The 12,991-nt window shown below is 36.0% G+C and overlaps 1 protein-coding gene across 1 annotated transcript; it reads left to right on the top strand.

Annotated features, from left to right (window-relative positions):
• Positions 1–787: 787 nt before the first annotated feature.
• LOC110912661 (ERAD-associated E3 ubiquitin-protein ligase component HRD3A) lies at positions 788–7,717 on the top strand. The gene is made up of 6 exons (XM_022157433.2): positions 788–1,430; positions 1,881–2,372; positions 3,172–3,387; positions 3,477–3,800; positions 4,610–4,852; positions 7,275–7,717. Exons 1-6 carry the CDS (start codon positions 882–884, stop codon positions 7,470–7,472), a joined length of 2,022 nt encoding a protein of 673 aa, XP_022013125.1. The 5' UTR covers positions 788–881; the 3' UTR covers positions 7,473–7,717.
• The last annotated feature ends 5,274 nt before the right edge of the window (positions 7,718–12,991 follow it).

Raw genomic sequence — 12,991 nt, forward strand, 5'->3', positions numbered from 1 at the left:
AAAGCTAAATAACTACTAGAGTAAACATCCATCCATCCGCTCAACTCTCCGGTAGTAGATGGAAGTTGAGGACAGGCCTCCCAAACACAGAGACCACCAGGTGGACCACCAATGATGAGCTTGATAAGCTCATCGTTAGGTCAATTGTAAAAAAACCAACAGTGAACCAAATCAGACCCTAAACCCTGTTTATAACATGATAATGACTAAATCTGACCCTGATTAACTAACATTGGCCGATTATACCTTTGGTGTGGCGGATGAGATAGCGAATTAGCCAACAAAAGACCGGCATTTAGACTGATCTGAAGATAGCGGAGGAGTTGTTGTCGCCGGAGGAGAAGAATGATCGGAGGAGTTGTTGTCGCCGGAAGAGAAGAATGATCGCCGCCGGAGTAGCCTGTCGCCGAAGAAGAAGGTTGAAGGACGATAGTGGGAAGGTGGGGGGGGGGTAATTCTGCTTTGTTATGTTACTTATAGGGGGTGTTGTATCAAAGAAGCTTCACATTAGTAGCAAAATGACTAATTTACCCTTTGACCATCAGCTTATAATGTTGACTGTTAAGCCATTTTGACGCCGGGGGAGGGGGGGGGGGGTAAACATGCGACATAAGAGTAAACAGTGGAGGGTAAAATTGCAGTTATTTTCTTAGAGGGTAAACATGCCAATGACCTTTAACCTCAGAGGGTAAAATTGCAGTTTACTCTAATTTTTTTTTGAAAGGCACTAAGGTAATAATATAATATTTATAAAACCAACTACCACGTCACTCGACCAATCAGCTCTCAGCAACCAATCCAATTATCACCGAAGCTTTTATACGACGACGTATCCTTCCCTACATTTTACCAAACACGTAAGAAATCAAGCCACCGGAGAGATGCGAAGCCGTCGGAAACCACCGTGCGCCGCCCACCTTATCATACTCCTCCTATGCTCCCTCCTCCTCTCGACAACTGTAACCGCCCGGCCGTTCGTTCTCGTCCTCTCTCAAGACGACCTCAAGGACGGTCCTGCCGACGACACTCCAGATGATCCATCTTCCGTCGCCGATTGGGACGAATTCGGCGAATCGGACTCTAGGTCTGACGACGAGCTCGATCCTGGCTCCTGGCGCCCTATTTTCGAACCTGACGACTCCAATTCCGACTCAATTAACCCTCAGTTACAGGAGTACTACTCGAGCGTCACCAAGTTGGTGGATGTCGTCAGCGATGGCGGTAGATCAATGGAGGATGCTGCTTCGGAGATTGAATCGATCGCCGCTGCCGGTAATCCTCACGCGCAGTCGTTGTTAGGGTTTTTGTATAATTTGGGGATGGCTAGGGCTCGCGATGGTGCTAAAGCTTTTATGTATCATTACTTTGCTGCTGAATCCGGTAATACGCATTCCAAATTGGCACGTGCGTATACGTATTCTCGTCAAGAGGTAATTCATATCTGTTTGTTCGTTCATCTATGTACGTTTATACTTGTTCGTTTACCTTTGTTAATACATTCCTTTAGATTTTAGTAGTTATGAGTGACACTAATCAAGTTTTAGGATTAAGTCTTTGGTAATCGACTACCGAATGGATGAACACGATTGTTTTCTTGGTTTATGTTCGTCATTTTCGTTCGTCTACGTTAGTTTAGATGATTAAGGAATAAAAATAAACAAACATGAAAACGAACATTTCAGTTTTCTTAACGAATGAACATGAACAAGAAATCTATCTGTTTAAGTGTTCGTTTTCATTTCTTTGTTCGGTTAAAGGTAAATGAACGGGCGTGGACGAGCTTTGTTTGTGTTCGTTCGGTTTGTATACAGGTCTATTTGTATGTCTATGTATCTGTGTATTTATTTATTTGATTGTGATGAGCTGTCTGCTACTTGTAGTTATACGAAAAAGCAGTCGTATTGTATGCTGAGCTAGCTGAAACTGCGGTCAATAGTTTTCTGATCTCAAAAGACTCCCCGGTTATTGAACCAGTTAGAATTCATACTGGAGCAGAAGAGAACAAAGATGCTCTCAGGAAATCTAGAGGGGAAGAAGATGAAGATTTTCAGATTTTGGAGTATCAGGCACAGAAAGGAAACGCTGTAGCCATGTATAAAATCGGTATATTTTACTACTTTGGGTTAAGAGGGGTTAGGCGCGATCATGCCAAAGCGTTTTCATGGTTTTCAAAAGCTGTGGAAAAGGGTGAACCTAGGTCAATGGAGCTTCTTGGTGAGATTTATGCGAGAGGTGATGGAGTCAAGCGGAACTACACAACGGCTCTTGAATGGCTAACCCTTGCATCTAAACATCAGCTATATTCAGCTTACAATGGGATGGGATATCTATATGTCAAAGGCTATGGAGTAGAACAGAAGAATTACACTAAAGTAAGTTTGCTGGAAACTTATAATCAATAGAAAAAACTCTTTTTTAGGATTTTTATTTAATACATTGTATTGATTGCCAAATGCCATGTTTACCCTTATAAAAAGTTTTAGATATATACATTTAATCCGGTTTTGTGATATTGGAAGTGGACGTTCTTAATGGGACAAACTAAATAGAAAGGCGGACAGTTGGGACCGAAGGAGCATGTCTTTTGCTTGCTCTGATAATGCATTTTTTTTTGTGTGTAGATCTTGTTGGTTTTGTTGCAGCTAATGTCTTTTTTCTTTTAACCATTTAGATTATCTGTTTCGTTGCTGATTTTGTAATATACTCTCATCAATTACTGATAAACGATACCGTTAGTTTATCTAATAGTAGGGATAGAAGCTACTATTGTTGTTAGAACTTAGAAGTAATTTCTTCTTTTTTTTTCATATCGTTTTTTTGAATCATCTTTGTTCATTTTCCATTACTTCCAACTGTGTGCATGTGCATAGTATTTGCTTGAAATTGTTTGTTGGTTAAAGTATTAAAAGCTATGTCTCAAGTCTCAACTTAGTGTTGCACACCATTGAGGATATAGATCCAGTTTGATTTTCTTTTATTTTGTTCAATACGTTTCCAAATACAAGATTGATATCTTTACAGTTCTAATTGGTAATACTTGTCATAAAGTTTTGTTCGGTTGCCAAAATTTCTCCCAACGCTTTGCTGTACAACTTATCTTTTTTTTTTTTTTTTTTTTGTTGTACGTAATCCTGACATTATCTTACTAACACATTTGCTAAATGATTGCAGGCAAAAGAGTACTTTGAGAAAGCTGCTGAGAATAAGGAAGCTGGTGGGCATTACAACTTGGGTGTAATGTATCTTAAAGGAATTGGAGTGAAGAAAGATGTGAAGATAGCTTGCAACTATTTCATAATAGCCGCAAATGCTGGTCAACCAAAAGCGTTTTACCAGTTGGCAAAAATGTTCCACACCGGTGTTGGCCTAAAAAAGAATCTCCCAATGGTATGTATTGTGTTTCTCATGGCATACATTAATTTCTTTTCATGTAAATTTAGTAACTAACATTATCTGTTTTCAATTTTTAATTTCAGGCAACATCATTGTACAAACTAGTTGCAGAAAGGGGACCATGGAATTCTTTGTCTAGATGGGCATTAGAATCATATTTAAAGGGTGAGATCGGGAAGGCTTTCTTACTGTACTCAAGAATGGCGGAATTAGGATACGAGGTGGCACAAAGCAATGCGGCCTGGATTCTTGATAAATATGGTGAAGCGAGCATGTGCATGGGTGAATTAGGGTTATGCACAGATGCAGAAAGACATCAACGTGCACATTCATTATGGTGGCAAGCTTCTGAGCAGGGTAATGAACATGCTGCTTTGTTAATTGGGGATGCATACTATTATGGCCGGGTATGTTCCTTCTGCCCAAATAATATTTTTATGTTAAATGGGCCTTTGGATCAGGTTGACCCACAACACTTTTGTGTTTTATATAAATACTTGATTAATGCGTTAATATGTTTTTACAAATAAAATATTATTACTATAACAACTTCGAATAAATTTGTTTAGGAGGTTGTGTGCATTATATATGGACCTTGGTTACTTTCAATGCTTTTGACCATTTACCCCTTGTGGAACTTTTTATGAATGGATCCATGTGACTTATTTGGAATAGAAACACAACCAATATCAACTCATTAATTACTTGTTTAACACATTATTAAATAACATAATTGCCTGTTCTACTAATTAAACCTTAAATATGCAAGTTTAACTTTATGCAGAAAATACAAACACATGCTTTAACCCTTGGATTATATATTATACGTATTGACTTGTAAGCATGTAGATTTTAATCTGTTTATATAAAAGACGTATTGATAGTCTTTTGTTTAAATATGCATATACATATACACTATATGCATGTTTCTTTTTAAATTCTCAAGAGAAGATAATCAAAGAAAAGAGTGGGGAGAGAGAAACAAACCGTTTTTTTTTTTTTTTTTTTCAAATTTCCTATTTTGCTATGTGTACTTGCTTATGCGTTTCTCACAGTTATCAACATAATATTGGTTCTGAAATGAATGCCTCACATAGTTGAAGATACATAAGGACATCTCATCCATCAAGAAATATGATCCTTGGGCTAAAAAAAAGTTTTATTTGGTTTCTAACTATTTAATGGTTTTAACGCTTAGTGTTTATTTTTTCTATAGGGCACTGAACGAGATTATGATCGTGCAGCAGACGCTTATATGCATGCAAAATCGCAATTAAATGCTCAAGCTATGTTTAACTTAGGATACATGCATGAACATGGGCAAGGTCTTCCATTGGATCTTCATCTCGCCAAACGTTACTATGATCAAGCCCTAGAAATTGATCCTGCAGCTAAGTTGCCTGTAATGCTAGCCCTTGCTAGCTTATGGGTCCGAGGAAATTACGCCAACACTTTTCTTGTAAGTTTTAACTTTTTGCAGGAGTACACATTTTTCTTAGGTCACAAACCGGGTGGGATGGATAGTGGGCCATAACAGGTGGTTCTCTATGCGGGTTGAAACAGGTTGGGCTGGTCACAAAAATTGTCATTTATCTTTATACCCAATTTCAACGCTTATCCTTTGCCTTTAAAATTGACGAGTTTCTTTATGTTTTCAAATCTTGCACGGTACGTTCTTTGGCCCTAACCCTGTTAAAAAAGTCTTTTTGCCCATTTATTTAAAAGTATTTTAATAAATAAAACAAAATTAAATATACACCATTGTGAACAATCATCCCAATTAAAAAAAACCATAATCTATCCGTTTATACTGAAACTATATAGGATAAAAACACATAATCACAAATGTAACACTAACAGGATCAATTTGCAATTCAATTTCCCTCAGTTTACTAATCACAATCTTCATACGATATAAGATTTACGTTTAAAAGTTAATCAATTGTGAACACAATCTCCATTTGATACTCCATTAAAAGTGAACAGAGTTAAACGAAATTGAACAGAAACACAATCTCCATTTGATACTCCATTAAAATTGAACAGAAAGATACTAAATCGAACATTAAAAGTTAATCACAATCTCCATTTGATACTCCACTAAAAGTGAACAGATCATATGAAATTGAACAGAAACACATAATTGTGAACAATCTTCGCAATCTAAAACCCTAACCGAAATTCTTCCAATGAGCCCACGCTCTCTCAATTCGGGCATTCGGATTGACTAACGGTGAGGTTTCGTGACTTATTACTGATTCAGGAGCACTGACATCTATCATTTCGGAATATAGATCTAGGGTTTGAATGACGGAACCAACGGCCATGAGTTAAACATTGATTGGTGATAGTGATGAACTGATGATAAAGATGGATTCTTTCTGATGAAGGTTTGGGTTTATCGAAGGAGGAGGATGCGGCGGCGGCGGTGGGGATAGGGGAGCAACGAAGGGCGTGAACTGGTAGGCTCTCATTGAGAATAAACCCTTTTTACTTTCAAAGCTCAAATGCAAACTCACCATCGCCGTCGTTCGCCATCCAAGACACCCCCTCAACGGTGTTGCCATCAACCGAGCCGGATCGAAGCATAAAGGAAGGAGAGAGAGGGTGGGCGGGTGGATTCTTGGTTGCCAGAGGAGTGCGGTGGTGTGGTCTGAGGTAGTGGTTGAGAGAGAGAAGAGAGAGAGAGAGAGAAGGCCTGTGTTTGTGTTGAAAAAGGCGACTTTTTAATATATATATTATGTTTTTAATAATAGGGTAAATGACAATTATACCCTCATGTGCATTGCACATGATCCGATTTAAGTCATTTAAAAAGATTAATAGACTTCGGTTAGTGGAAGGGATGTAACGTGCAAGGTTTGTAAACATTAACTATGAATCTCGTCAATCTTAAAGGCAAAGGCCATGCGTTGAAGTAAGGTATAAAATTAAAGGACGATTTTTGTAATTTACTCTATTTTTAAAGATAGCGAGTGTGTCAAATATGACGTCAAATAATATATTTGGAATAATTGTAACATATAACTTTTCTAAATAATTTGATATATGGGAAGCTTTGCGCATTGACCCGTTTGCTTTTAAGGTGTTCTTTCTTATTTGATTCTTTTAAAGAAAGATGTCACCTGACTCAACACCTTCATAAGTGAATAAGCAAATTGGTGTGTTGGATAGTAAAAAAAAAAAAAAAAGGGTAGTTGCACGGTACCCCTGACCGCGGAAGGGATCTCCCTTCCCAGTTCACCACCCGACAAGGATCCCTGGCGGCAAATACCCATAGCCATCAAAGAGGGGTAAGAAACATGTTTCGAACCCGAGACCTCGAGTGTCCTCGGTCCGGCTTTAAAGCGGGTGTCGGTGGCCACCAAAGTGGCACTAATGGGAATTGAACTTGAGTCTCCATTGGAGAACCCAAGTCACTCCACCACTAGGCCACTTGTGGTGGTTGGTGTGTTGGATAGTAGGTAATTGATAAATGGGTTGGGTTGATGGTGATTTACTCAGGTTCTTTAATTTGTTTAACAAATACATGGTATATGTTTACAAGGTTCTTTAATTTGTTTACTCAGGTTCAAAACACTTTTTTGCCAGAGTTATATAATATTATTTTTATATATGTTAAGTGTGTCAAATATAATTAAAAGAGCTATGTACTGTCAAAAAAAATTAGTGTTTTAACGGAAGTAGTTTGACTTCGTTTACTTTTCGCAATTGTGACCCCAAATCAACATGTTCACAATTACACTAACTTTTGAGCGATGGATAACTTGACAAAATGGGCGACTTTTGATACCTTACATTTTATTTGACTCATTTGTAGTTTGAGTATTCTTGTTTTTTGTTATTAGTTTATTATTCGTAACTTGTGCAAATTATCACAGGTTGATTTAATAGATTCTTTACCGAGTATTTACCCGAAAGCAGATGACTGGATAAAGAATGTAGTAATGGAGGAAGGAAACGCAACCATTCTCACTCTTTTTGTCTGCCTATTGACGGTTCTTTACCTTCGTGAACGGCAACGGCGGCAAGCTGCTGCAGCTCCTCCCCCTCCGCCTAATGATAATATTGTCAACTAAAATATTATAAAGTTATTAGAAGATTCTTGCTTTTTTGATCTCAAAATTGTTCATGGAAAATGGTTAGTTGGTAAAGTGCATTCTACACACATGAAACCCTTCAATTGCTCCAGAAACAGGTAAGAATACATACATGTTATCATTTAACCTCTCTTACATCTTTTAGACCTCAAATGTTTATATATTTTATTCTGTATTCACTCTTTCGAATGGTAGTCATTGAGATCGACTCTTTTTCTTGAATAGCTTAAATAAGTTTAAGCTCGGCTCAGACTCTGCTATGAATGGTTTAAAATAACATTTATTTCGAATCGAGAACTAGCATACAGGCTATATGAACCATCACGGAATTTAGAGATCAACTTAATATTATAGACAAACAACCATATATAGACAAATATAAATCCTGTTAAAACTTCAACGCATCATGTTTTAAATTGTTAAAACAAAGAGCCTTAAACGAGCCTCAAACAAATCTTGCAACCTATTCACTCAGATTGACAGATTTTCTGATGAATTGTTAAACAACAACAGTTGATCAGTCAAGGCAACAACCTAATGATTTAGAGTTGCAACATCTCAGCTTTAACCGCAAATTTGGCAGGTTGGGTTGAGGGTAATAGGTCAAAACGAGTTCAGCTTAAAATAGGTGGCTTTAAAAAAGTGTTTTGACCAAACGAGTTCTTATTGGGTCAAGACGGGTTTTGACCAAAATCAGCTCATGTTATAACAATCAATGATTTTTAAACACAATTAGATCTTAAATTTATAAAAAAAAAGGATACTTCTTTGACTTACTACGATGCACAAGGGCAAGTGCATCCAGTGTATACTCAATATAGCGTTGGTAAGAAACTGCATATCATCCAAGGATACAAAGAAAGATTCTCAATAATCGATGTCGGTCATTGTCTAATCAAGTCCAAAAGAGACGTGTGTGTGAATAGGAAAGTAGCAAAACAGTAAACGATAGTTGATCATAAGGGAGGATCACGTAGGTTTGATTCTCACTCAGCTATACAATCAATCTCAAATTATGAGTTCTCAAAATATCACTACCCAAATTAGAAATGACTCCGGCTAAGGTTATCAAATCATACGCCTCTTCGAAATGTTGTCAAGGTCGCATCACATGTGCCACACTTATTTCCTGGTGGACTTGGACTTGGGGTTTATTCGTGACAAATTGATCTAGATATTCACAATTAATATAGCGGAAGTCTTATGAGTATAAAATATTATTACAAATTACAATTGTCCAAAAGTTCAAATAATATACAGACCGAAAGTCTGTAAAAGATCCACAGGCGGATCGGATAAATAAATGATTACATAAATAGACTACTAAGCTTCATGCATGGAGTTGCAAATTTCACTTATGCATTTACCGGGCAGCTTCCAGCCCATTTACGTGCCTTGCAACCTGTGCTTAGTCTTTTGAAGATACGTCAGTTTACACTGGTAAATACAAATAACCGACACATTTTGAAAATATTTCAAAATCATTTTATGTACACAATGGCACATGTATTTTCATAAATAAGTTGGAATAAAATATGTCTCTTGTTATCAGTATTACATGCTTGTCAATATATATGGGGTCCGGAACTAAACTCCGATAACATGATTAACCGACACTAGAGGTGTAAAAAAAACGGTTTTAGAATCGAAACCGGGAAAAAAACCATTTTAACCGGTTTTTTTTTTTATAACCGGTTGTAGACCGGTTATGGATATTTATCTCTGAAACCGGTTTTAAAACCGAAACCGGTTATAAAAAAACCAGTTTAAACCGGTAAAAAAACCGTTTTTTTTAATAAACCGGTTAAAAACCGACCCTAACCGGTTGGACCGATTATTGTTTTGAGTAAAAAAACCGGTTAGTAACCGAAACCGGTTAAAAAAACCGGTTTTTGTTTTTGATGAAAAAAAATGGTTTGGTTAATAACCAGAACCGGTTTTTGAAAAAAAAAAACCGATTTGTACACCTCTAACTGACGTGCCACTTTAACCCATAAAGCGTAAGAAAATATTTACTTATAGCATTAGCATCTGTCGGGTGTACGCCTACACCCCGTGCTTAAGTCGTGGGCGCCATATGCAATTAAATGAGCCGAGGATATCCAGGACACAGTCGCATTAACCCTCAATGTTTAAGTTATCAAGCAAAATGAATAAAGATGGGTTATTTGGATTTTAGACACAATCCGTCATTGATCTTATACCCGACCAAGCGGTAATAATTTACCGTATCCTAAGCCCGTATAGGAAAAATAGGTTAAGATTATTTACCTGGCTTAAATCTTACAATCTAAGATATACATATAATCTTAGCCATTCAAACAAAACAACTAGCAAGGTTGCAATTTACCAGACGCCCTAGTCTGGAATGAATGGTATAATAACCAATTAGATTGTTAACGTATCCTATTCAAGTCATAAACTTGGACCGGTTAACTAATATATAAAGAAAACGGTACGGTACGCTAGATTATGCGGTGACCGGATATAATGTAGTTTAAACCCTCACAAATACTGTGACTTGTATAATATGCGTAAACAATATAACATTCTGGAAATTTGAAAGAAATTTGAAAGATTTGACCCAATTCGGTTAACTTACGTAAACTAAGTTACATAGGTCAACCGTACGCTCATAGGCAGTGTCGGTGATCGGATTAGTCATTAACAAGTTCATTATGCCAAAACTTCATTAATACATTACCACATCAGTAGGTATTCCATTTTAGAAGTTCATTATATTTTAAAACCCATTTATGCACAAAAGGGCATAATCGACATTTTTATGGCATAATTCAAGAACTTACATAAAACCCGAAAAATGATTTTGATCAAATAGCATAACCTCAGATGGTTATCCTATACATAAATATGATCATAATGCAACTTCAACTCAGTAGCTAACTTAACTAAATCGGGTCAGGATCGAAAGTCAAAGCAGAAGTCAATCTGGTTGACTTTCGGTTGCGAACCGGACTATAAACTGGAAATGACGGGTTGAACATGCTTAGACATGTTCTAATATTGTTTACCAACTGATATGGTGTCAAAAATATGTGTTTAAACGTTTATAAGTTTATTTTATATGTTTTCCGAAAAACTGTGTTTTGACTTTTAATTAAACATAACTTTCACCCGTCATTTGACCAATTTAACATGATCTTCAGGAGGTGCCCTCTTAGGGGATTATCACCTACCATATTACGATCACGTAGCCATGTTCAATTCGAACAATGGCTGGAGCATAATGGTCTTAACCGAAAGTCAAAGCAAAAGTCAATTTGCTTGACTTTCGGCTAATTACTTAGCCTACAATGTAACATCCGCCAAAATCGGATATCCAAAATCCGACCCGTTTTAAAATTTGGATCCTAACCTTTGAACCGACGGAAAATTTTTTCGCGAATTGAATAATCGGTGCAAGATTTTTATCTTAATTTAATTCGGTTATAAATATGGTTCATTATTTATTTGTTTAAATAATTAAACTAAATAGTTTTACCATTAACAAGTTATTTATTTCTTTAATTAATTTAAAGATTTATATATACTAACCAAGTTATTTTATTCGATATTAGAAATGAGTTTTTTTAGGTTAAACTAACTATTAACCAAGTTAGCTCAGTTAGTTGAGTCTTTAAAAGACAAGGGACCAAAGTGAAATGTTTTAAAAGTGAAATGAAAAAAAGAGGAAAAGAAACGTACACGGCGGGACTCGAACCGAGGTCTATGCGGTTCAAACATCAACACACTAACCACTCGACCACTTGATTCTTATTTGACAAACAGCATACCTTCTAAAATTTAAAGAAGCGACAATTTCGTTCCAATTTATGATTTGCCGCCGAAATCACGTAAATGAACAACCTGCACTCTTTCCTTTTGTTTTACGCGTACAGATCATTCTCGCTGATTTTTCGTGATTTTTACGCATTTCCATTTTACGAGCAATCATCAACTCATTTCCATAACTTACCAGACGTGTGAATACTATATAAAGCCGAGACCTTTAACACTATTTTGACACCCTACTTACCTCGACACCATCTCTTCTGTTTCGACACACTTCACTGTTTTACTCTCTCTCACTAACTGGACGTCGCCGGAAGCTCACCGGAGAAGAAAGCTCTTGCCGGAAAGATCTGCACATTGCCGGAGCTTGTTTCCATGGAGGAGTTTCGGCGAAGATCGGAGAACTAGCTGAAACCGCCGGGAAGCACGTAACCGCGTCAAAGACGACCGGAGTTTCGACGGGGATCGACGGGAGTTGTTCTTGCGTTCGGTGTATATATATATATATATATATATATATATATATATATATATATATATATATATATATATATATATATATATTTTCTTCGATTCACTCTATTTTCTTATTACTTTTTTTTATGAACTTTAGAAATATATTAATTAAAACGAAATACAGTATCAGTGGGTTTTGATTCACTTCATGAGATGTCGTTTCGCCTTTTTCGGAGCTCACCGAAGTCGTTGCCGGAACCGTAATCACGTCGAAGATCATTTCCAATCACTGTTTCGGTATATTTTCTTCCTTTTGTAACATTCTACTTAGAAACACATCCAGTTCATCAGTAAACATTAACAAGTATTATGATAATACAGTGGGTTTTTCTTGTTCGGTTATTAAGGGAGAAGATAACCATGCTGTGTATGTTCAAAAACATTAACAATATTAAAATCATAACAAAAGCAATTCAAAGGTCACGGGTTGACCAACTCCCTTTATTTTCTTTTGTTTTTTTGTTTTTTTGTACATTTAATCCTTTTCTATTTTAATGTTAAATATTTTTTTCTCTTTTCTCTTTTATGATAAAGTTAAAACACTTTCATTTTGAAACAAAAGAAAAACTTATTTTACTTAAATTAATCTATGAAGTAGCCAATGGTTAATTATTTAATAAATAGGAATATTATAGCTAGATCAGAATTATTATTAGTATATTAAGCTAACATCATTTATGTAAATTAATCCATGGATTTGCACAACAAATATTCTCTTTCTCTTTTATAGTAAAACTCTAAAACTAATTACCCTTTTAATTATTTTTTTTATAATAAAATTTTTCAATATTATTTACCCAATTAACTAGATATTTATTTTAATTTTCTTTATTTATTTTATGTCATTTATAACAATAAAATTAATAACTTATTCGTTATGTGTAAATTCTAAATATCTAGGATAAACCGTTCGTTATCTTGGATATTCTCAATTCTCTACTCGTCCTCTTTACAAGAAAACGCAACGTAATCTAAGGTGAGTATACATGACCCATTTTCGCTTTTACACTTTTGGGTGCAATATGTATTCTATATCAAACATCACACAACACGTTAAACATTTTACACACTCTATCATTTCTGCTATGTGAAACATTTTATTCATGTTAGACATGTTATGCTATTGTAAACACTCATGACTATGTGTTCATTAACTTTGCAAGCCTCCCCTAACAATGGTAGCGCTATAG

Source organism: Helianthus annuus, chromosome 15 (assembly GCF_002127325.2).
Source record: "Helianthus annuus cultivar XRQ/B chromosome 15, HanXRQr2.0-SUNRISE, whole genome shotgun sequence".
Classification (NCBI taxonomy): Eukaryota; Viridiplantae; Streptophyta; class Magnoliopsida; order Asterales; family Asteraceae; genus Helianthus; species Helianthus annuus.

Excerpts from the sequence above, each read along its gene's own strand:
- LOC110912661 (XM_022157433.2), top strand. The coding sequence starts at position 882 with ATGCGAAGCCGTCGGAAACCACCGTGCGCCGCCCACCTTATCATACTC. Across the intron at positions 2,373-3,171 it reads AACAGAAGAATTACACTAAA|GCAAAAGAGTACTTTGAGAA; the intron begins GTAAGTTTGCTG and ends AAATGATTGCAG. Across the intron at positions 3,388-3,476 it reads TAAAAAAGAATCTCCCAATG|GCAACATCATTGTACAAACT; the intron begins GTATGTATTGTG and ends TTTTAATTTCAG.